This window comes from Misgurnus anguillicaudatus, chromosome 9, assembly GCF_027580225.2.
Source record: "Misgurnus anguillicaudatus chromosome 9, ASM2758022v2, whole genome shotgun sequence".
Classification (NCBI taxonomy): domain Eukaryota; kingdom Metazoa; phylum Chordata; class Actinopteri; order Cypriniformes; family Cobitidae; genus Misgurnus; species Misgurnus anguillicaudatus.
Window position 1 is genome coordinate 26,918,363 of NC_073345.2, and position 27,230 is coordinate 26,945,592.

At 37.8% G+C, this 27,230-nt stretch overlaps 2 protein-coding genes across 7 annotated transcripts in view; both read left to right on the forward strand.

Moving 5' to 3' along the window:
• pnpla7a (patatin-like phospholipase domain containing 7a) overlaps positions 1 to 9,155 on the forward strand; it is a 38,627-nt gene extending 29,472 nt beyond the window's left edge. The window contains exons 28-38 of the mRNA XM_073871383.1: positions 193 to 311; positions 920 to 1,076; positions 1,159 to 1,275; positions 1,357 to 1,426; positions 1,510 to 1,626; positions 1,805 to 1,953; positions 2,169 to 2,325; positions 2,470 to 2,579; positions 2,672 to 2,756; positions 2,982 to 3,097; positions 7,968 to 9,155. Of these exons, the coding sequence (XP_073727484.1) occupies positions 193 to 311; positions 920 to 1,076; positions 1,159 to 1,275; positions 1,357 to 1,426; positions 1,510 to 1,626; positions 1,805 to 1,953; positions 2,169 to 2,325; positions 2,470 to 2,579; positions 2,672 to 2,756; positions 2,982 to 3,097; positions 7,968 to 8,108 (1,338 nt within the window). The 3' untranslated portion in view covers positions 8,109 to 9,155. The remainder of the gene's footprint in view (positions 1 to 192; positions 312 to 919; positions 1,077 to 1,158; positions 1,276 to 1,356; positions 1,427 to 1,509; positions 1,627 to 1,804; positions 1,954 to 2,168; positions 2,326 to 2,469; positions 2,580 to 2,671; positions 2,757 to 2,981; positions 3,098 to 7,967) is intronic.
• Positions 9,156 to 16,027: 6,872 nt separating this feature from the next.
• nsmfa (NMDA receptor synaptonuclear signaling and neuronal migration factor a) overlaps positions 16,028 to 27,230 on the forward strand; it is a 72,671-nt gene continuing 61,468 nt past the window's right edge. For 3 of the 6 annotated variants that reach the window (XM_073871384.1, XM_073871386.1, XM_073871388.1), the window contains exons 1-2: positions 16,289 to 16,401; positions 26,480 to 26,590. In XM_073871384.1, the coding sequence (XP_073727485.1) occupies positions 26,481 to 26,590 (110 nt within the window). In that variant the 5' untranslated portion in view covers positions 16,289 to 16,401; position 26,480. Of the gene's footprint in view, positions 16,402 to 25,872; positions 25,936 to 26,479; positions 26,591 to 27,230 lie in introns of all 6 variants that reach the window. The other 3 variants (XM_073871390.1, XM_073871391.1, XM_073871385.1) reach the window with 2 other exon arrangements.

Below are 27,230 nucleotides of genomic sequence, written 5' to 3' on the forward strand. Positions count from 1 at the left end.
CAGTACGAATGCTGCAAAAACACGCCGTATTCGCGAGTCTTTGCACAAGTTGAAAATATTCAACTCGAGCGAAAAAATCTAATGACACGAAAATAAATCCCACGTGCAATGCTTCGTGTCATGCAAATTTTTCCCATTTCTGGGTTTCCTTCATTTCATTTGGTGTGTTGTGTGATTTTTTTTCCCCACCAGATAGAGATGTATCAGCGTGTATTCCAGAAATCCGCCGACCGCCACTCTGATTTTTCTCGCCTGGCCCGCGTTTTAACGGGCAACACCATCGCCCTGGTGCTGGGGGGAGGAGGAGCCAGGTACACATCGATTATACCTTTTCAAAATCAGAAATAGTTCGGCCAAAAAAGAAAATTACTCACCCTGAAGCCATCCACGATGCATATGTCCATCATTTTTCAGACAAACACATTTTCAGTTATTTTCGAAATGTCCACAGTGTCTTGTTAACCTAACAGTATTTTCCTTTGAAAGCCCTTTACTACCTCCTCTAAGTCTTTTTGACCTTCACTCTCTGTCTCTTTCTACTTTATTTTTCCTGATTGCCTCTATTTGTCTTTTGTGGTTGGCAGGAGGGGTTTTAAGGTTGGTTGCTATTTTCTCCCTTGGTTCCTTTGCGCAGTAAACTGTGATTAATTCTGTATAGTGTTAATGATGTCCTGCCTCTCTTAGGATAGAAAGACTCACTAGTTTTATTTAAAGATAAAGCAACACGGTGCTATTTATGTCTTACAGCTGACTGACAGAGTTGTAATTCCAACTGTTGTTGGTTTTATTGAAGACATCTTTGTGCAGCATTATATTTTTTTGGTCACATTCCAAGCCCAACAATATAGTATAGTAATTTTGTTATAAGACGATTTTTTGATAGTTATTACTACTAACGGTCCGTTTTTTCTCCTTTCAGGGGTTGTTCTCAAGTGGGCATCATCCGAGCATTGAGTGAAGCTGGAATCCCTATTGATTTGGTGGGTGGCACTTCTATCGGCTCTATGATGGGCGCTCTATACGCAGAGGACAGGAGTTATAGCCGGATGAAGATCAGGGCTAGAGGGTGGGCCATGGTGAGAGACCACTATTTACCACCCTTAAAACACAACCTTTCCTTAAAACACATCATTCTAACTTAAATTTGAACAATTTCAGGAAATGACATCTGTGTTTAAGAAAGTGCTGGACTTGACCTACCCCGTCACTTCAATGTTTTCTGGAGCTTCATTCAACTCTAGCATTAATGGTGTCTTCAAGGATAAACAGATTGAGGTGAGACTAACGGGCTGAAGTGTTTCCTGGGAGACCACAATCAGCACATTTAGAGGTAAAACATGTTTGGCTTTTCTACAGGATCTCTGGATCCCATATTTCAACATTACCACGGACATCACCGCCTCCGCGATGAGAGTGCACACTGACGGTAATGCCAAATATGTCACTTGCATTTTTAAACTTTTGCCTAACCAAGACAAATGCCTGATAGTTCCTGTTTCTCGATTCCAGGCTCTCTCTGGAGGTATGTACGGTCCAGCATGTCTCTTTCTGGGTACCTGCCACCACTGTGTGATCCAAAAGACGGACACCTGCTCATGGACGGAGGCTACATTAATAACCTGCCGGGTGTGTAGTAGGTCATTAGCTCCCTCCAGTTTGTAAATATGGCATGATATGCCAAAAAACACAGACCTGGTTGTATGTAAAAGTGAAGAAGTATGTGTTGGATGGCATTGGTTTTGGTTTGTGATGGTGATTGATTGGTGCTGCGGGTATCATCATCATTTCCCACCCCCCTTTCTAGCGGATGTGGCGCGTTCTATGGGTGCCAAGGTTGTGATTGCCATAGATGTGGGCAGTCAAGATGAAACCAACCTCACCAACTACGGTGATGCCCTCTCGGGCTGGTGGCTGCTATGGAAACGCCTCAACCCACTGGCTGAGAAGGTCAAGGTGAGCATACTTGGTAACTAGTATTGACTTGGTAGATGATATAACACGTTAAAAAGGATGAGTCAGACCATATCTAAGACCTTGATGTTGGGCTCTTGTGACATGAGCCAGTATGCAACCACATTGTGGGCCATTAACCACATAGGATGACCCACCCAGAACCCATTTCTTGTGAAAATTTAAGAATTTTTACGGTTTGTGTGATGATTTCTCAGGTGTTGAACATGACTGAGATCCAGGCACGGCTGGCGTACGTATGCTCTGTGAGACAACTCGAATCTGTCAAGAATAGCGACTACTGTGAATATATCAGACCTCCAATCGACAGATACCGCACGCTCGAGTTTGGCAAGTTTGATGAGATCAGCGTGAGTCTGTTTTTATCTTGCATCCTAAAAAGCTCGATCTGTTTTTACTTTGTTTTCACATTTGCAGTTTTTGTGGACTTACACTCCCTTTCACGCTCGGCAGGGATTTGTTTTGGTTAACCACGTGTGTCTATGTGTCACAGCGAAGTGGGCTACCAGCACGGGAAGACAGTGTTTGACGTGTGGTGCAGAAGTGGGGTGGTAGAAAAGATGATGAAGGATAGACATCAAGAGGAATTTCACAAAACACAGAACAACGTGAGGCAGAGATTAACCAAGCAATTGATTTTAATCTGGAGATTTGACTTGTTGAACCAGTTCTTCCCTTTCGTTTATTGTGGTTCCCACAGGTGGTGACCTGTCCAAATGCGTCCTTCACCGATCTGGCTGAGATTGTCTCGCGGATCGAACCAGTTAAACCTGCTGTCATGGATGGTAAATGATTTTGAAAGCTTTGTAAATTTACTTAAGTTTTTAACTGGATGTTGGCAGTCAGTTTCAGAGATTTTTGGCAGGTTTCCTTTTGACGATTCAATTCCCAGCATATTGATCTCTCTTTGGCTGCTTCTTAGCTGGCTGTCATTTAGTGTTTGCATGTTTTGAGTACAAGCATCGTTAGGCTAATGTTTTGGAAATCCCACGCTCCCTTCTCTCTTACAGATGAATCTGATTATCATACAGACTATGAAGAGGAGATAGCAGAAAGTGCTCTGTCAGATATGGAGCTCTACTCCCATCACGGCGAGCACACAGAGGAGGAGCTGACAGCAGATACGGTGAGTGTAACACGCATATTTAAAGTCGAATTTTACGTCCATTTATAATGTTGGCCCTGTTTTCTTCCACTTAAAACGGATATACCGTAAAACTTCAAATAATAGCCCGGGCTTTTATTTTCCCAAACCTATCATCACACCAGGCGTCTAAAAGAGACAGGCGTCTATAAGAGACAGGCTTTTAATTTAATTGTTCCAGCATGACAGCAGGAGGTTACCACATATTACGTTTTATTTTTAATTTGAATGTGTTTAACAAATTAGTTCGTGTAATAACAACAGTCTTACATTATTGGCAGTATAAATAAAGCAAACAAGGATATGTTTTTTTATTGGTTGTTGCGTGAAATCTTACCCAGATACAACAGTGCTATTTTCTGATTGGCTATTGTGTAGCCTCTTTCTCTTTTTTTGTATAGGCTCGCTCGACTAGAACTCTAGGGAAGACGGGCTTGATAGAGAGAGAGAGCAGTGCGGCCAGATACATTTTGGGCGCTGCAGCATATTAAATATGATAAATAGTGTTTCCGCGCGAGAAATACAATGTGTGGCGGGAGTCCATGCATGACAAAAGACTGAAAGCCCGGCTATTATCAGCGGCCCAAAACACTACCGGCCCACCGGGAAAAGTCCCGTCTCTCCCGATTGCCACGTCGCTACTGTCATCATCACCTCAATCCTGGCGACGAAGCTTGTTGTGTTGTCATAGTGATGAGTAACGGAAAGACTGCGTCTGTCACGTGACATCTACCGGTAAGCAAAAAAAACTTTAGCGTGTTCAATCTGCACCAAAGAACTGTCTTAAACAGACTATCTGACGGGTTTTAGAAGATTAAATACAACCCGAAACTTAAAAACAGACCAGGCCTTTATTTGAGACAGGCGTTTATTTACCCAAACCTGTCGTCACACCAGGCGTCTAAAAGAGACAGGCGTCTATTTGTTGACACTTGGCAGATTAAAACAAAGTCTAGTACTATTGTATAGGTGGTGCTGGTCATTTGAGTAATTGTGAACGCTGTCATCCGAATTAGGGGGTGTCCGATATAACGATATTTGATCGTGAATGAATTAGTACTGCAACTATTAATCGTGTGTCCCATTAAAAATGCCTCTGAAATCGATTTAGAATCGATTCTGTGTTTCATGCACTGCTTGTGCATGTGCTATGGCATTTGGTCAGTAGGAAGTCCTTATCAATCTAAAATCATTATGAATCGGAGTCGTTTATAACGTGCATTTAAAAAAGCAACACTCGTTAAACAAAATCGTTCAAAATATTCTTTATTATCATGAAAATACCTGAATCAATTTGAAGGACAGCAATATAAATATTCCTATAGACATTTCCTGGAATAGCGTTTGTAATGCTACTTCTTCTGTGGTACAAAGGGGGTTTCTGCATGAGAGCGCCCCCAGGGTTTGGTATGTGCCAGGATTTCACCGTAATTCATTAAAATTCATTAATTGAGAAATTTTGCACGATTAATAGTTGCAGCCCTGGAATGATTACAAATGTCTCCACGATCCACTTTTTCGGAAATATCGGCCGGGTATACTTTTTTCCGCGTACTGCTCGTGCGCGTTTGACATATACGCACTACAGAGGATTTTTTTATTCAAATTATTACTCTACCAGATCATCAGGGCAGCACTGATTCACAACATTTACAGTACATTAAAACAATTATGATACATGAAGGAAAATAGCGGATCCACCATTCCAAACAAACACTGTAAAAAATCCATAGAAATTACAATGGTATTGCAGCTGGGTTGCCGGTAGGTTGCCGTGGATTTGGATTTATGTTATTTACTGGCGGGAGTTTGTTCGGGGTTGAATGAATTTTGAATATTGGCAGGTCTTTGTCTTTACAGAATAAAACTTTAAAGTAAAAGTCTCATGCACAGCATTCTGGGAACCAGAAATCATCATCAAACTTTTTCTGTTTTTTGCTTCAGATTTTGTTTCCCAGAATGTTTTGCTTGATTCTGTTTTTTTTTTGTTTTGTTCTGTAAAGACAAAGACTTGTAACTGTTTAATGTTCATTTAACTTTGAACAAAATGTTGCCAGTAATAACATAAATTTAAATCTACGGTAAGTTACCGGCAACCCAGCTGCAATTTTTTTTACAGTGAAGTTTAGAACAAACATCAAGAAAACAAAGAGGAATCAAACATAATGGTGACAAAAATGCTCCACAGCTTTCTGTTGTTGGAAAAAGTGAAGATAAAAGAAGAAAAAACGAAGGTGTGTGTACAAACCCTGTCTATTGCCTTTGTGTAATTGTTGGTAGTGTACTGTACTGTCTCAACATTTTCACACGCATGCGCTGTCGTACGTGGATTTGCAGTGGCATTAAATCTACACTTAATTAAAATATGCTTGAAAATGTACTTTCGCCTAAATTGTATGTCTTTCCCCCTTTAAAGGTGCAGTGTATAAATTTTAGCGGCATCTAGTGGTGAGGTTGTAAATTGCAACCAACGGCTCAGTCCACTGCTCACCTCTCGCTTTTGAAACACATAGAAAGCTACTGTAGCCACCACAGGACAAACATGTCATCATCGGAGACAAATTAGTAAAAAAATGTGTCCGTTAAGGGCTTCTGTAGAAACATGGCGGCCCAAAATGGCGACTTCCATGTATGTAGATAAAAACGTCTCATTCTAATGTAATAAACACATAACGGTTCATTAAGAAAGGTCTTTATACACCCTTGATAATATAGTTTTATATATTATTTTGCATTTCTGTCAAAAGATCCTTCTAAAAATTACACATTGCACCTTTAATATTTTGTTACCTTGTACTGCGTTTTTAAATGAAGGCATTAGTATGGCTGTATTAAGGCTCAGTAATGGCAGAATAGTCTATAAAAAACCAACATGAAAGAAAACCGTGCTAAGACTTTCCCCATATCGTGCTAAGATTTTCCCCATATCCCCAATCATATACTGAAAGCTTCATTTTTAACACTTCAGTTACTGTATAATATGTATATGAATTTGTTTGAATTTCTATTGAATTGCAATTCTGCTTCCTTTAATTCAAATCGAATTGAAATTCTAGATCCTGTTTTTGACATCAATTCAAATTCAAGAATTGAATTGGAATTAAGGAGTCATTCTCAATTCAATTCAAAGCCTGATGTGACCGCAACGCGGATCAAAGCCATCTAAACTTTTTTCAAATGTTTTTGTCAACCGAACCCCCTTTACTTGAAGTACCCCCTGAGATTTTAAGTAAATATTTAATAGCACAATTGCATGTTCAAATGTATTTTTATTTTTAATTTATTTGAACTTTTTAATTTATTTATTTTTCATCTCTTCATCTGGAGTATTTTATGTTATAATTACCTTCATCTGAAAATGTTTTGTAGTGTTGTGTAATGGTCACATGACATGCAGATTAAACAAATAAAAAAAATTTTTGTTAGTCTAAAATTTATTTTAAAAATCATTTAGTTGCGTCTTGTAATTTAATTGTAAGTAATGAATAAAAATTTTTGTCAACTCACAAACCCCCTGCAATTCCCCCATAAACCACTAGTTTGGAAAACTAAACTCATAGAGAATGAGACCACATTCTCATTTTCTCGTATTTGAGGCGTGGTTTACGATTGCCCAGAGCTGTTTATTAGGCGCTACGAATGTCTATCAAATGCCTCTGTATGTAGCTCATAGCCAATCGTTTCAATTATACCAGATGACTTATGTAGAGTGACATAAATTCAAATGTAAACAACTTTTGTCGTCTAAGTGTGCACACAGCTGAAAGCTATGCAACTAAACCGGTAGCTGTATATTGATATTAAAAAGCAACACAACTTAGTGGCACCGTGACAACCACAGTACAGGCATAATGACAATATGATATAAATAAATAACACTTACCATTTAAAAGTTAATTGTACTACGTCGACTACGATGCCTAGCAGGTGGGCTCTATAAATTTCCGTGGCTATAATGTGTTGCAATATTCAAACATCCTTCCTGGATATGAAATTGTTTAACGCCAAAAGTTGCTCTTTTTTTATAAAATTGCGTTCAAAACTACTAAGAACACTATCTAAGGCTGCATTGAAAAATAACTTCACGTCTGCTGCAGTGTTGGATTAACAAAACTGCTTCGGTGTGTCGCATAGACGTCGTCATCTTCTTGCTGCCACGCCCCCGTTCTGTGATTGGTTCCCTATTTTAGGGGCAAAATTGGTCCATAGTTTCCATGATAGACTTGCAGCGTGAATAAATTGGCGTGCAAGGCAACATGGGGAAACCCAGGCTACATCTAAACGACAAAAAACTGAAAGTGATAACAAGATGCGTTTCCTATGCGCAAGAAGCGCTTATCTTTCGCTCGCGTATATAACTGGAATTCCTGGAGCTGTTTTGACTCTTAAACATGTAAGTGCTGATTTTATGTTTATTTTTATGTTTTTACAAGTAAAATACTTTCATATGTACACACAAACAATAAGTGCATTTGGCACACAGCATTGTTTTGGATGGTCTGCAAAATATACGTTGTAAAAGCTGACCAATCAGGTTGTGACCTTATCATTGTGCCTTTAGGTTTGCAGTTAAAAATACCATTGTGAAGTTGAACACTAGGTGAACCGGGATTTTGTTTTTCTTTTTTGGTCCGGACAAGCTACAAGTGTGAACACGCCCATAGTATACATAACCATTTTCCATCATCTCTCTGGCCATTAGAATCAAACAGGTTGTTTTTGCTACTGTACCAGTTTGTTATTATTTTCTAACACATTTGAAAATGATTGTTTGCTGCGGCAGACTAAGTTGCTAAAATACAGTAGGTGTTATGTAAATGTGTGTGAAGACTTGCTAATTATTTTTCTCTAGGATGAAGAGTTAGAGAGGACTCACAGACAGCGTGTGCGCTCTGACACGGAAAAGGAGGCGCGTGTCCTCGCAAACTCTGCAAACCTCAAGCCCCTCCAGCCCTCCAAATCAGAAAAGCACATGGCCAAAAAACACTCCTGACCCTTGATCCCTTTCAGAGTATTAACACTGACACTCCCAAGATTCGGGATTAAAACCTCACATTCCAAGTTCTTCCTGAGGTTGGGAAGCAAAACCGTTTGTATTTGCAATGGCTTTTTCCATATTCTAATGCGAAGGAATTCAAAGAAAAAGTCTGACTTTCACAGCACTGTTTAAGACGGATATGCCAAGTAACGTGGCATGAGGTTGTAAATCAAGACTATCCCAGTGTATCATCTTTGGAGTCCCTGACTGTGAACTCTGCTGGAAAACATTCGGATTGCAGTGTCAACTTTACTTAGTCCTGAATTACAGATGGAGGAGGAATTCACATGAGGAAGACAATCAATTTCAATGTTGTATTTATAAATTGTGTAGATCGGATTGCTTGAACCGCATTTCTTTCCACCATAAAAACAGCAAAAGAAAAGAGTAAGGACAAGTAAGTCGTCAAAAAAGAAAAAGAATGTGATGTTGACTGATGCTTGTATTTATAAGCTCCAATGACTGATGTTGTTTTTGTTTAATCATCTCCGCAACATCCTGACAAGTCGATTTGTATAGCTTGTCTATTTCACACAGACGATGCTTTACTGAAGAAGACTTTGTCTGATGTGGACTGTAGGCAGCTTGGTGACAGATCTAATCTAACCAGCATCATTTATAACGCAGAATGTTTCAGATGAATAACTACTCTTACCCTTCAGCAGTGTGTGATCAGACAAATACAGCTCATGAAAGCAGAAAGACTTTAAAATCACGTCATTGTTAAATGTTAACCGTAGTGCCTTTTTGTCTTTAATAACATCAGAGAATAATATTCTCAAACACTAATCATAATGCCAGTATTGATTTATGTGCAAGTGTGTTAAGCACGTGTTGATTGTAGATTATGTTTGAGCATGATGTCATTTTTTATTATGTCACCTTGACTAACAAAGTGCATGTGGAGATTTCTGGTTCATTCATTTTTGATTGTTTGTGTGCCAACATTTATGTATAAATATGTTATAACAATATGCTAATAATAAAGCTTTCTGACATCAAGTTGATCTCTGTTGGGTCTTTTTGGGTCCAAAGCCAACCAAATTAGTTACTGCCAAACAAGAATATGCAATTGTTTCCAATTGACTGCACAATCTTGTGCCATTTGTCATCTTATTAAAATGCTAATCTGAAGTGTATTTTCCAAATTGTTATATTCTGAGACTGCTGAGCATTTTAAATATGTTTGCTTGTTTAATAACGCCGGGAGGCTCAAGCTTAAACTGCCTGCCGTACAGTGCACTCCAGGAAACGCGTGGACTCCGCAATTATGAGGATGAATTATTGTATTTGACTGTAAGTCTATGGTTTTTATGCCTAATGGAGACTCTACAATCTTCAATCACTGCTCGGTGTGAACTCTGTGCAAAACAGCCTCAGCAGGGCACTACACGTGAGATTTACTGAATACGATATTGAATAAAGCCAAAAGACTTTTGTGTAGTGGGAACCATGGGACTGATCACAGTTAATGAATTAATGCGTGTGCATCACGTGCGCTTAATCTACTCTGACACATGCGAGATTCAATGCGTTTTTTTCCATGCAGATTTTAAAGAGCACTTGGATGAAGAGTATAATCAACTGGGATTTGCTAGTTAATAGATATTAGAGACTGTTCTATGTATTATTTTATTCTATTCATACGGCTGTTTTTTATTGTTTAGTTGTTTTGCATGACAGGAACACTTTAGATCTGAAGTTGGGGGAGGGTGATAAAAATCTTAAAATGTAAGTCAAACTGCCGCTTTAGAAAACACAACTCGCATTTACTTTAAAGGTCACCTAATATGAGAAATTTAGGTCTAAAAGTTTGGCGTGTGCTTTGGACACGGCTGCTGTGGAGGTTAGCACACCATCTACTGGCCGTCCTTCAATGTGATGCCTGACCAACGACCACCGGTGGAACCTGTTTAATCTCCTTATTTGTTTACATCATATATACATATGTATCTCTTAAGGGTTTTTTCCTCCTAGGACTTTTTTCCTCTTAGGCTTAAAAAGTCGGGGGGTTTTCAACCCCGGGGAATCTGCCGACGTACATACACACCGGCGCAGACTTGAGCTTCCAAAGAAGTACGGTCAAAAAGTACGGGGAAGCTTGTTGATGCTTTGGCCTCTCTGAAGTCTGTTTTCTTGGAACTTTGGTTTGAAGGTTTTGGTTTACATCGTATGCGAAGAAGGAAGAAGCGAAGAACGTTTAGGCTATATTCGGATTGGTTGCTGGTGTTTTGCCGCTGAACCGCGTCATAGCTCATTACTATAAAGTTGAGCTTCTTTCAACTTTCTAAATGACGCTCTGATCGCTTAAGATGCCCAAAACGCAACGCCGATGGATTTGACGCTCCTTGCAGCTGACAGAAGCCAGCTTCCATTGTAAATGACAGACTTCCGGTAACTTTGGAAGCTCAAATCTGCTGTGGTGTGTACTTACACTAAGCACCCTCTTCTATACGTTACATCATTATTATGCTCGTTTTTAAAGTTTATTTATAGCTGCTGTATTTTGCTACTTATGTTGTCTGTCGATTTTTCTGTTTTCCCCTGCTTCTATTAATGTAAAGCTGCTTTGAAACCATTACCAATTGTGAAAAGCGCTATATAAACAAAATTTTATAGAATAGATTTGGTCGGGTATAGTGTAAAATTAGCAGCCTTGAGTTTTGAGTAATTAAAATGTGTTTTCGCACAACGTACCTGAACTATTGCGTGTGTGCATTGAGTCCTTTTTCAACCCCCCTCTCTTTGCCAAGAGCACTTGCGACACGGTTAGGGTGGCCAATCATGCCAGTTCCGCCGGACACGTCCCGAACATGTTTTCGGGTTCATTCTCCGGAAGTCGTGTTGGTCGACAGCATACGTCATCAAGGTTTAATATTTCGGGTTTAATTAAAGAAAAGCAACCGTTACATTTCAAGGTAAGAATGAAACTACAATGATTGTATGTCTTAAAAGGAATAAATCTTAATTTTCGAATGTATTGAGAACCTCGATGACGTATGCTGTCGAGCAACGCGACTTCCGGAGAACGAACCCGAAAACATGTTCGGGATGGTCTGGAGGAACTGGCACGAATGGCCACCCTGTGTGTCCGAAGGTTGGTTAATTTTCGTTGAGCCAGAGTGATCAATCAATTTTATATGCACATTTTAGCATTTATCTTGGTGGCGTCGTCAGATAACAAATGAAAATAAATGGAGCAGCGACCAAAATTGGTTGCGAGGGCATCAATTCAATTCAATTCAATTTTATTTATATAGCGCTTTTCACAATTTGGTAATTGTATCAAAGCAGCTTTACATAATAGATGCAGTGAAAAGCACAGAAAATCGACAGATAGCACAACATAATAAACGATAGCACAAGCAGTTAAATTTGCTACGGCTATAAATCAACATTATAAACAAACGTATTACTAATGTAACGTATAGAAGTTAAGCCCAAAAAGGCTGCCTCCCCGGGTTGAAAAACCATCAGGGTTTCTTTCTGTCTGACTGATGCGTGCCGGGCTGTAGACACGTCGGTGCCATTTACATTCAGTTCCAGTTGGGTTTAGAAAATTGCAAGGTCAGGTCAGACCTGGATCTTATTTTTCAGATTTAAGACCCGGGTCCGGTCTTTCTTTAAAAAAAAAAGATGCATGTCGGGTTCATGTAAAAAGTGTTTTGTACCATTTCGTGTCAGGTACATTTCTTTGGACCAGAGAAGACCTCCAGTGTACGCGACCACCCTGTAATAATAAAAATCTGCCCATTCATATTTTTTTCTAAATTCCTGTAAAAACCTTAAAGACACAAAAGTGGAAAGCAGGCAAGTTTTCATAGTACTACTATTAGTAGAACTGGACCCACTAGAGGGAAAAGTAGTCGGTGATCCACTTTTTTCTCCTTAAAGACTGGGTTTTACGACTCGACAGCTTATAAAAACTTGTTTCTGTGTTTTTTGACTTGTTAGCTGTACATCTTGTCACACAGCAGCTTTTAGGCATTATTTTGTTTTTGTTATAAGCCAGAAATGACAAGGAGGCGGCCTCTCGCAATACAAATTCAATGGTGACGGTTGGATTTTTTTTTCCCCGGTGGGCATGGTTTTCAAATTAGCATAACTGCGCTCTGTCTCTATGGGACAAATTGTGTTTTCTGAGCAAACTGACATCATTGTGCAGGCCCCGCCCACAACCGTCCAAAGACCATAGTTGGGTAATAATTTCTATTTCAAATCTTCTTTACATAATTCATCACCGCATATTCATTATGAATAATAAAGTACTGTGATTGTCTTATTAAAAATAATGTATGTTTTCAGTGCAGATAGAGACAGAGCGCAGCGCGTCATAACCTGAAAACCACGCCCACCGGGGGGGAAAGCAATCCAACCGTCTCCATTGACTTTGTGTTGCGAGAAGCCGCCTCCTTGTCATTTCTGGCTTATAACAAAGAACTGAATAATGCCTAAAAGCTGCTGTGTGACAATATGTACAGCTAACAAGCCAAAGAACCCAGAAATAAGTTTTTATAAGCTGTCGAGCCGTAAAACCCAGCCTTTTAAGCAGAATAACATGGATCGCCGACTACGTTTCCCCCTAGTGGACGCAGTTCTACTAATAGAAGTACTATGAAAAGTTACCTGTATCCATTTTTGTGTCTTTAAACGCTCGTTTTTTGAAGTCGACAGCTTATAAAAACTTTTTTTTTTTTTGGCGTGTTAGATGTTGTCACACAGCAGCTTTTAGGTATTATTCTGTTTTTAAGTTTAATCTGTAAATAAGTTTTTATAAGCTGTCGACCCCAAAAAACGAGCGTTTAAAGACACAAAAATGGATACAGGCAACTTTTCATAGTACTACTATTAGTAGAACTGCGTCCAATAGGGGGAAACGTAGTCGGCGATCCACTTTATTCTCCTTAAAGACTGGGTTTTACGGCTCGACAGCTTATAAAAACTTATTTCTGGGTTCTTTGGCTTGTTAGCTGTACATATTGTCACACAGCAGCTTTTAGGCATTATTCAGTTTTTTGTTATTAGCCAGAAATGACAAGGAGGCGGCTTCTCGCAATACAAAGTCAATGGAGACGGTTGGATTGCTTTCCCCCCGGTGGGCGTGGTTTTCAAATTTGCATAACTGCGCTCTGTCTCTATAACAGTAAATGGGGAGGGAAGCAGCAGCAGCTCATTTGCATTTAAAGAGACACACAAAAAACAGCACTTTTTCCTGCACACCAAAAAAGGGGGCCTTTTCTACATGTTATAAAATGTATCTATAGGTTATTTGGACATTAAACTTATAATAGTCTAATATTACACCTTGATAGATTTTCCTTTTTTTAAAGGTCACATATTAAGTAAAAAATCTTTCTGCCGTCTAATTCTCAAAGCAGTCCGCTGTTATTGTTGCAGTTGCTTTGGAATAAAATTGTATGTTAGGACTACTGTAAAAAGTTCTTTACATTTTACATATAATTGAATATAAAGTCCTCTGAACTAAAAATTACAGCTTAAAGCCATTTTCTGTCTGCCTTGTCACTGCATCAGCCTGCACCTGCTCTGCATCTCACTGGCATTGCTGTAGCTGTCAGTTATTCAAACAGCTGTGTTGTTTAATAGGGTGTGATTCATGCAGCCTTCATAGGTAGCCTACCATCTCTTTGTCACATGTGGTCTGCAAGTCACAAAGTGCCATCTCGACAAATGGGATATTATAATAGATGCTGTGTGTCTACCAAAACAGCAAGGAAAAATAAATGTGACTCATGGTTTCTCAGGCAATAGGTTTTGTTATTTCTAGTTGTACATCTTAAAGCATGCTAAACTGTATCTGATCCCTTTTATTATTCTCTTTTACTTTAGTTGTGGTAAACACTTAATTGGATAAGTTATATGTTTATCAGAAATGCCTTTTAGTTATGTTTGGTTAAGTCATCCAAAAAACAAAGCATCTTTAAAACTGTAGTGCTTTTTCCCATTTTCACGGGCTGAGCAGATATTGTGAGCCTGCAGAAGTGCTAATAAGATTATGAGAGATGACACAGTTCGGGCAAAAGGTGAAGAATGTGACTGGATGTATGCGAGAGAAGCTATTAAAGGTGATCTTTATTTAAGCAGTCAAAACTAAGGGAAGGTTCAGTGCCGTGGCACTGTGAATAACAGTTTGGTAATTATGCAGGCTTCTATACTAATCTGCGGGGAAGAAAATGACAGAAAGGTTATTTGTATTCACCTTTTGTTTCTTTTGTATTTCACACTGCTTGCAAAGGGCGAGCAGCTCTGCATGCTGTATTATACTTAATTTTCTTCAATTCATTTCAAACCAATATGGACCAAACTGGGTAATTTTAGCAATAGGTGTGCTTTTTACTTGTAGTTGGCCATTATGTATTGCTCCAAACCTCTTAAAGTCTAAAGCTTAAAAGGACACTCCACCTTTTTTTGAAAATAGGCTTATTTTTCAGCTCCACTAGAGTTAAACAATTGAGTTTTACCATTTTGGAATCCATTCAGCCGATCTCCGATTCTGGGGGTACCACTTTTATCATAGCTTAGCATAATCCATTGAATCTGGTTAGACATTAGCATTGCGCTCAAAAATAACCAAAAACTTCAATATTTTTCCTAAAACTTGACTCTTCGATTCTCTAGGCCGTTATGGACTATACTCTCATTCCGGCGTAATATTCAGGACTTGCTGCTTTACAATGGGTGCAGCAGGTGCAATAATATTACGCAGTGCGTGAAAATAGTCCCCTTGGTAACTATTAATAGCTGGGGACTATTTTCGGGCATTGCACAATTTTATTGCGCCTGCTGCACAGGCTGAATGGATTCCAAAACCGTAAAACTCAATTGTTTAACTCTAGGGGAGCTGGAAAATAAGCATATTTTCAAAAATGTGGAGTGTCCCATTAAAGACCCATTGAAGTGCCTTTAAATGTGCAGCTTTGTTCGATGCATTAGGGTGATTCTCGCGAAACTAGACTTATGAGGTGTTGAGAAACATTTTGATGTAAGTAAATGCAAAATCAGGAAGCATACATTTACAAACATCTCATCATGTACTATTTTGCACATGATTTCAAATGACATCATACAAACCAATTTTTTTTCCACATTTAAGGGGAACATTTTCATTACCACAACGTGTCCATGACTGGATTTGGGTTCTTTGACATGGAAATATTTATAATTAAAAAATCAAAAAAATAAAAGACTTCAGTACATGTTCAACTATAAACATTTACAGTAAAGAAACATGTGGTATTTGGTGATCATTGGTAAATGTAGAGACTATAATAAGGAATATAAATGTGTCCAAGAAAAATTTTCTCATCCTCCGCAACAATTTTTAATCATTGTTTAAGGCCTCAAGGAACTAACATTTTCAAAAAAAAAAAATAGTTGGAAGGGACATAATTGACTGTGATACTCAAGATGACTACCAGGTAAGCAGTTCATATTTTTTCTCTCCAGATAAAAGTTGAAATTTTGTTTGTCATAGTGTTTTAGTTCTCATTACCGAAACATGAGTTTATAAATGCATATATTTAATGTAATATCATGTTGTGGAAATGATAATGTTTGATAATTATTATAATCTAAAAAATGTAAATTATTCTATAGGAAATATTTTTTAAATCCTATAAAATAGATAGTTGTAGTAAGTTCAGACCTTAATCTTATATGTGTAAAAAAATGGCTATAAGGGCTTTTAAAAAAGGGCGGGGCATATTGAGTGGCCACTCCCCATTTAAAATTGCCAGTTTAGTGTTATTTACCTCAGCACAGAATGATGTCATAAATTTTATGATTCATCTTGGCGAAAGTGAGAGAATTTGTTTTAAATGCATCTAATTTTGTCAGTGTTTTGGAGCACACACGTTTAAAGACATCTTTAAGGCTGACATATTTATATTAAAAGTCGAAACCGCTCTTTAGTTTTAATTTTAAATAGGGACCTTAAGACTAGCATTCACACGTAAAAGACTTATTTTAATTTTAATGGATGCAATAACACCGGCCTGTCTTTGCATAATACATCGTATTTCTTTCAAAAAAGAAAAAGGTTTCTCTCTGAAATAGCAGTTATTTTTTTTACACTTTTAGACTTTTTAAAGTAGATTTAGATTTTGTTAGTCTTGGCTGTTTCACATCATGACGCTGCAGAACTGTATGCGCCTCACTTCCTGTATCAGCCGCTAAGTGGCGTCGCGTGGCAGCGGTATTTCAGCTCTATTTGTGTGGTGATTATAAGCAGGTAAAGAACAGTTATTTACAGTTATTTACTCTGTTGTTTAGCTCATGTCAGGATGACAGACGAGGTGGCGCCCGTGACCTTTCTGCAGCGGGCCATACTTTGCCCGCCTGCTAATTCATTGTCTTGTTTTCCCTCGAGAATGGGCACAAGCGTCGTCTGTAATGAATGAGCTTGAGGAGAAATATGGGTCATGGGTTGTAAGCGAGTATTTAAAGAGAGAGACTAGTTAGTTAACTATATTTTGCTTTATAACAGCACATAATTTTCAAAGTGAAAGTGATTGTATTCTGTTAAAAGGCGGTTTGCAATGGAGGTTTTGCCCAAATTAGTAAACATAGTGCAACCAACTATAATAAACGCTATATTAGATTGTTTTAAACATGGATACTAATGAACAAAATGTCTGTTTTATATTTATGTTTGAGTATTGCTGTGTTTGAATATTGTAATGTTGTTGTTTTGTTTAAATTAAAATTTAATTAGCTTATAACAAAAGACAGACGGTCATTCTACCCTGCTTAAAAAAACAGCATACCAGCAAGACCAGCATATGTTGTGTTTTGGTGCTGGTTTGCTAGTGAACACCAGCTAAACCAGCATCAGCACCAGCATTAGCACCAGCTAAACCAAACCCAAACCAGCATTAGCACCAGCTATACAGCACCAAACCAGCATTAGCACCAGCATCCCATGCTGGTCATACCAGCAAGACCAGCATATGTTGTGTTTTGGTGCTGGTATGCTGGTGACCACCAGCTAAACCAGCATAGACCAGCATAATTCCCATTGTTTTTTTCAGCAGGGTAAACGTCACATATAGGGCGATGTAATGGCTTGAAGGCCAATATGATGGGAGAAATAGTTGATATAATGAATGACATAATTTCCGACCACTTAATAAGTTTTGTTTGCTTCTTTATAACAAATTTTGTTTCATATAGTTTCAGTCAGTTTTAATATGCTTCCCTACATCAGCGTTGACATTTTCAAACACTGTTTCACTATAGTGAGACTATTTCATAGACTTCAATTGATTTATATCAGGCTAACCTATCCCTAATAACTCTACTTCTAAACCTAACCTTTAAAGGTGCAGTGTGTAATTTTTAGAAGGATCTTTTGACAGAAATGCAAAATAATATACAAAACTATATTATCAGTGGTGTATAAAGACCTTTCATAATGAACCCTTATGTGTTTATTACCTTAGAACAAGACCTTTTTATCTACATACACAGAGGGTCCCCTTACATGGAAGTTGCCATTTAGTGCTGCCATTTTTCTACAAAAGCCCTTAACGGACTATTTTTTTTACTAAGTTGTCTCCGACGATGACATGTTTGTCCGGTGGCGGCTACTGTAGCTTCTCTATAGACTATGTGTTTCAAAAGCGAGGGGTGAGCCGTGGACTAAGCCGTTGGTTGCAATTCGCAACCTCACCACTAGATGCCGCTAAAATTTACACACTGCACCTTTAAAGAAATGTGGAGAACCTTACAATAAATATTTGGCTGATTTATGAGCCTTTTTTGTTTAGTAAGGACTAGGGATGGGCATTCGATTAAATTCTTTTAGTCGATTGTTGGGAGAATTAACGATCGACTATCGATTAATCATTAATATTTTTATAATAAAAATAATTATTTAACTTTTATAATTCAAAAATGTTGAATACAAAAATACAGCGCGTTTTCCTCCATGAGACCTTTATTACAAGATCAACTTGTGGCAAACAGTTAAACTACATTTAGTTAGACAAATGGAACATATATGCGCTTGAATATGCGGTGCTCTAAAGCAGCGGAACCTGCAGCTGCGAGCCACATTCTTAAAAAGAGACCTCATTTGTTCCAAAAAATCATGACCTCTTCAAAGGAAGGTCACAGATAACGGAGTATGGTGTCAAATACTGCACCCTGGTGGTAAAATGTTGAATTGCTGCCACACAGTGAAATTCATTTAATTGCTTCAAGACACACGCTACGCTAGGCAACGCAACCTGCATTAGATAAAAAAAGTATTCGATTAATCAATAACAAATTAACTTAACCGACTAAATTCTTAACGATCAATTATCGATCGTCGATTAATCATGCCCATCCCTAGTAAGGACCAGTAAAACGTACTCACAAGTTGGTTTTCATTTTTAGTGTCTAAGTGAGGACATTTGGCAACTATTAACAAAAGCAAAATCACAGATGAGATCTCTTTAATATCTTAATATTATTTTGCCTTTACAATCCACATTCATTTTACATACTATAAACTTTAAGGAAAAGTCCTACTAAAGTCCCTACTAAAAAACAGCTAAAACCAGCCTAAACTGGTGAGCTGGTTTTAGTCACTTTTTAAGCTGGTCAAGCTGGACTTAGCTGGTCAGGCTGGAAGACCACCAGACCCACCAGCTTGACCAGCTTTGTCAGACTGAGAGGACCAGTTTAAACCAGCTAGTGCCACCTTTTTTATCAGAGAGAGACTAAATTGATGCAGTTTTCGAAATCACGGTAATCAAACACGGTGTAATGATAATTACATTTTAAACGATATTACTAATCGTCAGGATATTTTATCGTGGTTAATCATGAAACCGGTAATCGTCCCATCCCTAGTAGGTAATACCATGCTTTGTAACTAAATTATGGCAACAGGTTCATGTGAGGGCAGTAAGGGACCAGGGGACCATTAGTCTGTTATGGAAATAACACCTATGAGATGTTCTCAATCTCAATAATACAATGAAACAAATCTGTGTATGGGGGAGAGAGTGGTGTTGGATCATCTTTCTGAATCAAACAGCTATAAAAGATAATAGGGATAAGGATAGAGAGAACAGTGCGTTCATGTTTGTGTTGATCGAGAGCATGTTTGGCCTGCATGAAAGTAAAACACAAACAAAACAAGAGAGAACAATACTGCACATTTTGGGACTTGCATAGAGACTGATCACATAGTCCTAATGATACTGACAAATGTGCTGCTGTGTCGTACGTTTAACTGTAATTGCCTTTCTGCTACGCTGACATACTGTTTCAGTCTGGTGCTCTATCTCTCTTTCGTTTTCTTACTCGCTCTTTTCCTCATTCATCTTCTGTCTTTAAAAAGCAATTTGGGTTACAACAGGTAAGTGGGTCAAAATTCAGATCTCCTTCCAGCTCTGAAGCACATGTGCACTAACACACTCCTTTACCTCCTGTCCCGTGGGTACGGTGGGTACACAAGCTCTTTTAGGATTAACAAAACCCTGTGGGGTTTGATGACAGTGAGTAGGCAGCGTGAAAAAAGAGCTCACGTGATTGTTGACTGCAGTAACAGCGTTTATGAGAGGGGAATAAATGACCTCTTATTTCTTCATTAAATGAGTCTACATTATGCGCACACCTCATTAAGACAAACCCATTGAGTTTTATTTAGTTCATTATTTAATGCAAACAAGTAATTGTACTTCATTAAACATTCTAGGCCTTTATTTGAAACTTTTAATCGGTTTTGCTGTTGTGCAATTCCTATAAGTAATCTGCAAAATCTGAAAAGTAAATTGCTGGGTGTGCACATAATACTGTGTTTGTTGTGCTGTTGTTTGTAATGTTTTAGAGGCTAAACATCTGTAGGATTAACATTTATGCATTTGGCTGATGCTTTTTCCCAAAGCGACTAAAAAGGTTAATAGTCAGTAATTGAAATGCCTTTTTTTCATGTCATTTCATTGGTATTTACATGTAAAGGGACATATCATGAAAATCTCACTTTTCCATGCATCTTTAAGTGCTATAATTGGGTCCCCAGTGCTTTTATCAACCTAAAAAATGTGAAAAAAGAAAAAACCCAGTTCTTCTTTCATGCACTTAGAGCACTTTGCTGAAAAATCATTGTGGCGTTTAATAGATTTTGCCAAAAAATAAACGCTATTTCTGAATGGCCGGAGGCTGGTATTAGGCGGATTTGAAGCGAAAGTATTTTACGAACGTATAATACGTGCAGAGAGCATTTTGTCAATGTCACTATCTATTTTTTGAACACCAAAATCATTATAATCATCCCTAATATAAATTAAGAGTTTGTTTCCAAAACGCCATAAATCCATTTTGACTAATTTCGGTAGAAATGTGTTTTCTATACCAAAAAAAGTGACAAGATGAAAAACACTATTTTCTGTAACGCACTTTTACATAGCATCTTTAGGTTATAAAAACATACAAAAATTCAAATCCATAATTTGATTTTTAAAGATTTATTATAAAAACTGATTATTTTTTCCACAAAATGCAATAAATCCATAAGAAGTTTTATTTTTTCAAAATGCTATAAATCTATTAAATCAACATATAAATGTGCGTTCATCTTTGCCAGGTTATATTCATTGAGATGACTAGTGATAATCAATGATTAAAAAATAAACATTTATTTTGTCATATTAAGAACACTGTCATTGCTGCTGTTACTTGGGACGTCGTCACTGAACTTTTTTGACAGCGATTAGCAGTAAAATGTTTTGGTCCTGCTGGATTTTCATTGGCTTCGAGTAAAATAATGAAAAGTTTTTCATAAGATCCCCTGGGGTCAATGTGTTAGCATGACAGAAGCTTCATGTTGTCGTGTGAGAACAAACAACAGCCGGCATTTTTCCATCTCTCGAGTGCCTCTCACGTAAATAATTCGATTTTGATGGCTTACGTTTCTTCCCCGTCACAGAAAACCACCACAGGTTTAGCAATGCGATTATTAGTATTTTTTTTTTTTTGTTAGTTGATCACGAAGTACAAAGTAGATGAGAAAAACTAGGATTGTGTATTTACGTGCCACCGTTGTTGTCTACAGTGCATGGAATGGTGCGTTGTGATTTGTTGAGCGGATTTATTGCATTTTTCAGAGAAGGAGGACTGGCGTTTATTGCATTTTGGGAAAAAAGGGGAAAAAGATGACAGAATAACATGGCGGATCTTGTATTTTGTGTAAAATGAAGAATTTACTTTTTAATACTGACTTGATACAATACTGATTTTGGTGGAACAAATTTTTTTTTAATGGCGTTTATTGCGTTTTGGAACCAAACTCTTCAAATATTCATCCGTAGTGTGATAAAATTTTTAAATACTTAATTTTAATTTCTTTAATATCCTATATAAAATATGTTACATAGAGAATTGGACTATTTATTTACATAGATGAAACAATTAAAGTAATGCATCAGAATGCAGTTGATAGACTTAAATTGTATGTGTGTTAAAGAGCACCTATGGTCCAATTCACGTTTTTACATTTGCTTTGCTGTGTAAGTGTGTATTAGTACATGTTAACGATATGCAAAAGTACATACCCAAAAGTAAACGAAACGATTATGCAAATTATCATCTCCAACGTAAATCTCTTTTCTTGGACTACAACAAACACACGGATTGTAGGCAACAGTTTACTTCCTGGTGTTTATGATGTAGTATAGACCGACATTATCATAATTCCTCCCGCTTTAGACTGAGATTGTAAGTTAACTCCTGTTAGCATTGCATTGTGAGTGAATCTTTCAAACATGGTAAGAAGCGTCACATTTCCGGTTGACGTCAAAGGTAATTCAAACCAATCACAATGTACAGATTAGCTGGCCAATCAGGGACACAGCATTTTTTTTAAATCAATGAATTTTGTACAAAATCAGTGTGTTTCAGGAAGACAGTATATCTGGTGCTACAAAAATGTATGGTATGTGGAAAATAATGTGGTTTGAACCATAAACCACGCAAACACATTGCATTACACCAAATACACAAAATAAGGTTGTTTTTTAGCAATGAAATAGTTGCACTTTAACAAGGCTTTGTCTGTTAACCAAAATTATCAATGCTGTTTATATCAAGCATAACTTGTTTTAAACCCTGTAACATTGGCTTAGGTTAGAAGCGCATGAGGAATGTTAACTACTTAATGGTGAACGGTAGGAGAGAAAATCTCATGGTTATGTAATGGTTAAGCGCCCTCAGTGAGATCTACAGGCCATAAAGAGCAATTTAGTTGAAAATGCGTGAGTTGTCTTTACTTCTTCTGCTTCAGGATTAGTGAGAAACTCATTTCATTTCCAAACCAATGCATCATTACATCCTTTTATATAAGAGTTTGACATAAGCAGAAATCTTTAGATAACTTCAGTTCAATCAAAACAAAATTATCTTTCCTTTACAGTTTTCCAAAAAAAAAAATAGTGTTTTTTTCTGAGCTGAAAGAATTTGCTTTCTTAGTAGCGTGTCTAATAAAATGTGTGACTGATGTTTGGCTTTTGTGTGTGTGTGCACAAAAGTGGTCAAACCCAGCCGCTGGGATAAATTAACCCAGGAAATTTGTATATTTGACCCAACAAATGGGTTTAAACCTAGCATTTTGGGTTGAAACAACCCAAATTAAAATGTTACCCTACAGGTTGGGTTTGTCCCTTTTTAACCCAATTCTGATTGCAACAAAATGGTCTTGGTTCTTCATTGAAGTGGTTGAACTACTATAGGTAATTGATTCCTTTGAAATGGACTGCTTCGGCTTTTGTGGTCACTATGCCCTGGTTTTTGCTCCATTGGTTCCACTGTAAATCCAGTTAATCGAAATGTTTCAGATTAGCGGTCTGCCTGTTGTTGTTATGGTATGTGTTCACAGAAAAATGCATCACTATATGGGCGTTTACACCCGTGAAAGGATTTGCTGCTGGCTTGACACTTTGTATGCAAAATTGTTTGTTCCTAAAATGGGGGTATTGGCCCGTGCACTGCATCATTATTAGTGTGGTCTCTCTCTTACTCAAACACATGACCCAGAATCATTTCCACACTCATTTCTGCACTATTTATGACTTGCTCACCTCTGTGTAGGTAAATTATAGTAATTAGCATTTGTTGAAAACTGGGACAGGTGTTGTGTATACATTTTTGACCAAATGTTCTCAGTTTTTCTGTATAGCTTTGCTATTTCCCATGTGATCACTCTGACTAATAGATCTGATTTTGCGTGATTGTTTTTATTATTGATGTTTTCGGGTTATTTTTACAGCTGCTGGTTTTGCTTAAGGCATTGTTCATGTTCTGCCATGATGCATTTCAGCAGGTTTTGTTTATTTGTGGTATATACTGTCAGAAATATTTATTTAGGAAATGGTTTTCATTATGTAGAAAGCTTTGATTTGTTAAAGTTGCTAGCTGTAGTGAAAGTATAGTGTTTTAGATGCATGGATGCACAGATTATATATATTCATACATGACTTTCTCCCATGACTCCTCTGGTTCATCCAAATGGTCATTGGCAAACTTAAGACGGGCCTGGACATGTGCTGGTTTAAGCAGGGAAACCTTCCGTGCCATGCATGATTTCAAACCATGACGTCTTAGTGTATTACCAACAGTAACCTTAAAAACGGTTGTCCCAGCTCTTTTCAGGTCATTGACCAGCTCCTCCCGTGTAGTTCTGGGCTGATTTCTCATCTTTCTTAGGATCATTGAGACCCCACAAGGTGAGATCTTGCATGGAGCCCCAGTCCGAGGAAGATTGACTGTCATGTTTAGCTTCTTTCATTTTCTAATGATTGCTCCAACAGTGGACCTTTTTTCACCAAGCTGCTTGGCAGTTTCCCCGTAGCCCTTTCCAGTCTTGTGGAGGTGTACAATTCTGTCTCTAGTGTCTTTGGACAGCTCTTTGGTCTTGGCCATGTTAGTAGTTGAATTCTTACTGATTGTATGGGGTGGACAGGTGTCTTTATGCAGCTAACGACCTCACACAGGTGCATAATTTGGGATAATAAATGGATTGGAGGTGGACATTTTAACTATAATACTAACAGGTCTTTAAAGCAACACTATGTAGTTTCCATGTAAAAATGACTTACAGCTCCCCCATGCGGTTGAAAAGCGCAACAGTGCCTGGTATCAGACACTCTTCTGCAGGCAGAGGGAGGGGCGGGGCTGTTTTTCCTACCCTCCACCGGCACTTTCAGAGTGCTTGGAGCAGCTAGGAGGCTGCTCAGGTTGCAGCAACAGTAAAATTTGTCCAGTTAAAAGTTGTTCTATCATTGAAATAATTTTAGAGACATTATTTAAAGGTAAGAAAAAACTACATAGTCTTGCTTTGAGGGTCAGAATTCTAGCTGATAGACAGGTGTTCAAATACTTATTTGCAGCTGTATCATACAAATAAATAGATAAAAAAAATCATATATTGTGATTTCTTCTTTTTTAGATTATGTCTCTCACAGTGGACATGCATCTACGATGACAATTTCAGACCCCTCCATGATTCCTAAGTGGGAGAACTTGCAAAATAGCAGCGTGTTTAAATGCATATATAATTTTTTGTAACATTGATGATGATGTACATCATGTTTGAATCAATAGAGGTAACATCAACAGGTCCAAGGTCTTTAAAATCTTTGTGCTACATGACCCTATGTGAAGAATAGCAACCTCAGCTCCTAAGTCTTTGCCGAGTTAAGCAGAACAAGTTTGGTTCTCTCACAGCTTTAAGCTTTGATAAATGACCTAAATTATAATTACAATTAGGAAAAGGGTAATGCTTCCCCCATTCCCCGGTGTCTATACTGAAGAACAGATGTTCTGTGAACATTTCTGAAGGCGTGTTAATGTAAGTAATAATAAGTTGGTTGCATGCACTTCCTGACTTTGGGAAGCGTTTAGGAATAAAAACATATTTAAATAGATATTATTTTGCTCTAAGCTATAAGACCTAAGATAACAGGTTTTAAATAATACCATATATATTTTTGAAATTCCTTGGAGTATCTTGCTGTATGAATATGGAACTTTTTCAGTTATTAATACACCATTTAGTCATCATCACAGTGCTGCTACAGTGCTGTTGTGTAATAAAAATGTCATAATGTATACGTTTGCAAAATCGTTCTCTCTAGTATTTTTTTTGTATTTTAAGAAATATTTTTACACCCTGCTTGATGCAGATACTTTGAGTCCTCCCTCTCTCTCGCTACTCTCCCTTGTGTGTTTAGTCACGACTATCTATACATATCCATTTGTGTGCATCTAGGGAATATAAAGAATGGATTCATTTTACTTTAAAGGTTGAAACATCAGCACTATGGTTCACACCTACAGATGTAATCAGACACCAGGCTCTATTTTCGCAGGTCTGAGACTATTTCTGTAGATTGCGAGCCTTGTGAAAGTGCGTCACCCTGCGCATAAAGATGCTAAAAACGGATCCACTACGCACGTGGCACCACATGCAGACAAACACACACACACCACACCGCAGCTCCTTTGCTAAGAGAAACTGCTGTAAATACACCAGACTTTTTTTTAGACTGAAATGAATCTGACATCATTGTTAACAATCAGTCATGATTCTTTCGTGACGACATTATCAGTTTGCTTTTTGTTTTAGTCAAATATTCGGAAACATGACTCTTCCGTATATTAATATGACCATCATTTACATTAAGTAAGACATCCACATCATTATTCATTTCTTCAGCTGACTTGTCTTCATTCCTCATCTCCTCGCCGTGCCCGCAGAGTTTCAAGTCCTTGGTCAGAGGTGATTTTGAATGATTTATTATGTTTGGGTAAACAGTTTGCCTACATATTGGCTAATATTCTGAAATTATTATTGATGTTTGTCTGGTAATTTTGCCACATTTCATCACAGTTCAGCTGTGGCATTATTAACACCTCTTTCTTTTTAATTCTATCAAGATGTTTTATTAATTTAATACAGTGCATACAGAAAGAATTCAGACCCCCTTCACATTTTTGTGCAAAGTTTGTTGCGTCCAAAGGTGCTTTAAGTATTGTAAGTAAAATACATGAAAAGTTGTGTAAAAGTCATATTCATTTTATTATTTTTATTAAAATTACAGACATTTCTGAAATTCTGTTTTAACTTTGTCATTATTGGTTACCGAGTGTAGATTAATGAGAAAAAAATTATTTAAATGTTTTATTAAGGCTGCAACATAACAAAATGTAAAAAAAAATGGCTTCTGAATGCACTGTAGATTTTCTCCATTCACTTAAGATTTTCAGTAATAATGAATTAAATTTGCTATGTTTTTAGCTGATCTTAACATTTTGCATTTCAGCATGGATTTCTTTGGAAACCTGTCACAATGGCATGAAAAGAGGATGATTTTGAAAAATGGGACAGCCCACGAGTTACAGTATACTGGACAGGACGGTAACCCTGCTTGCAGGTAAGCATTGTTACTTATTTCACATTGAAAAAGGTTGTTAAGCAGCATAACAAATAAGGCCTGTTTAAAGCCACAATATGTAGATTTTCACTACAAGAGGACGCTATTACACAATAAGAGGCCGTTCACATATCGGGTCTTCTGCGCGCTCAACTTCGTTATAATAACGGACGCAACGTGGTCACGACACGCACACGGTGCGACACGCTTGTTTTTTCCAGGCGCATCGAGTTTAAAAACATCTCAACTTTTCAGAATGCCTCAAGCGCACCGCAGGTCATGTGACAAAAACCAACCAATCAGCCTTCTCACCTTTTCCGTTACTTTGAAACCCCAGCAGAAAAATTTAGGAGCAGCTCATAATTGCGGTTCAATGACAGACGCCTCAGGAGCGCAACTGCCCGAGCACTTTGGAAAGAAGGAGAAAGCAGCACGCCTAGCGTTTTCCACGCATTTTAGGCACGACGTGAACGGTCCCTAGCACACTTAAGATGACAAAGGCGACGCTTAATGTTATGAAGGAGAGTGGAATGATGTCGTTTTTACCATCCCAAAGCCTTATGGAATTGGCTAATAATGTTCATGGATGAGGTAATGAATTCGTTTTTTACGGGAATGTTTGATCAAATAATTTTATTCC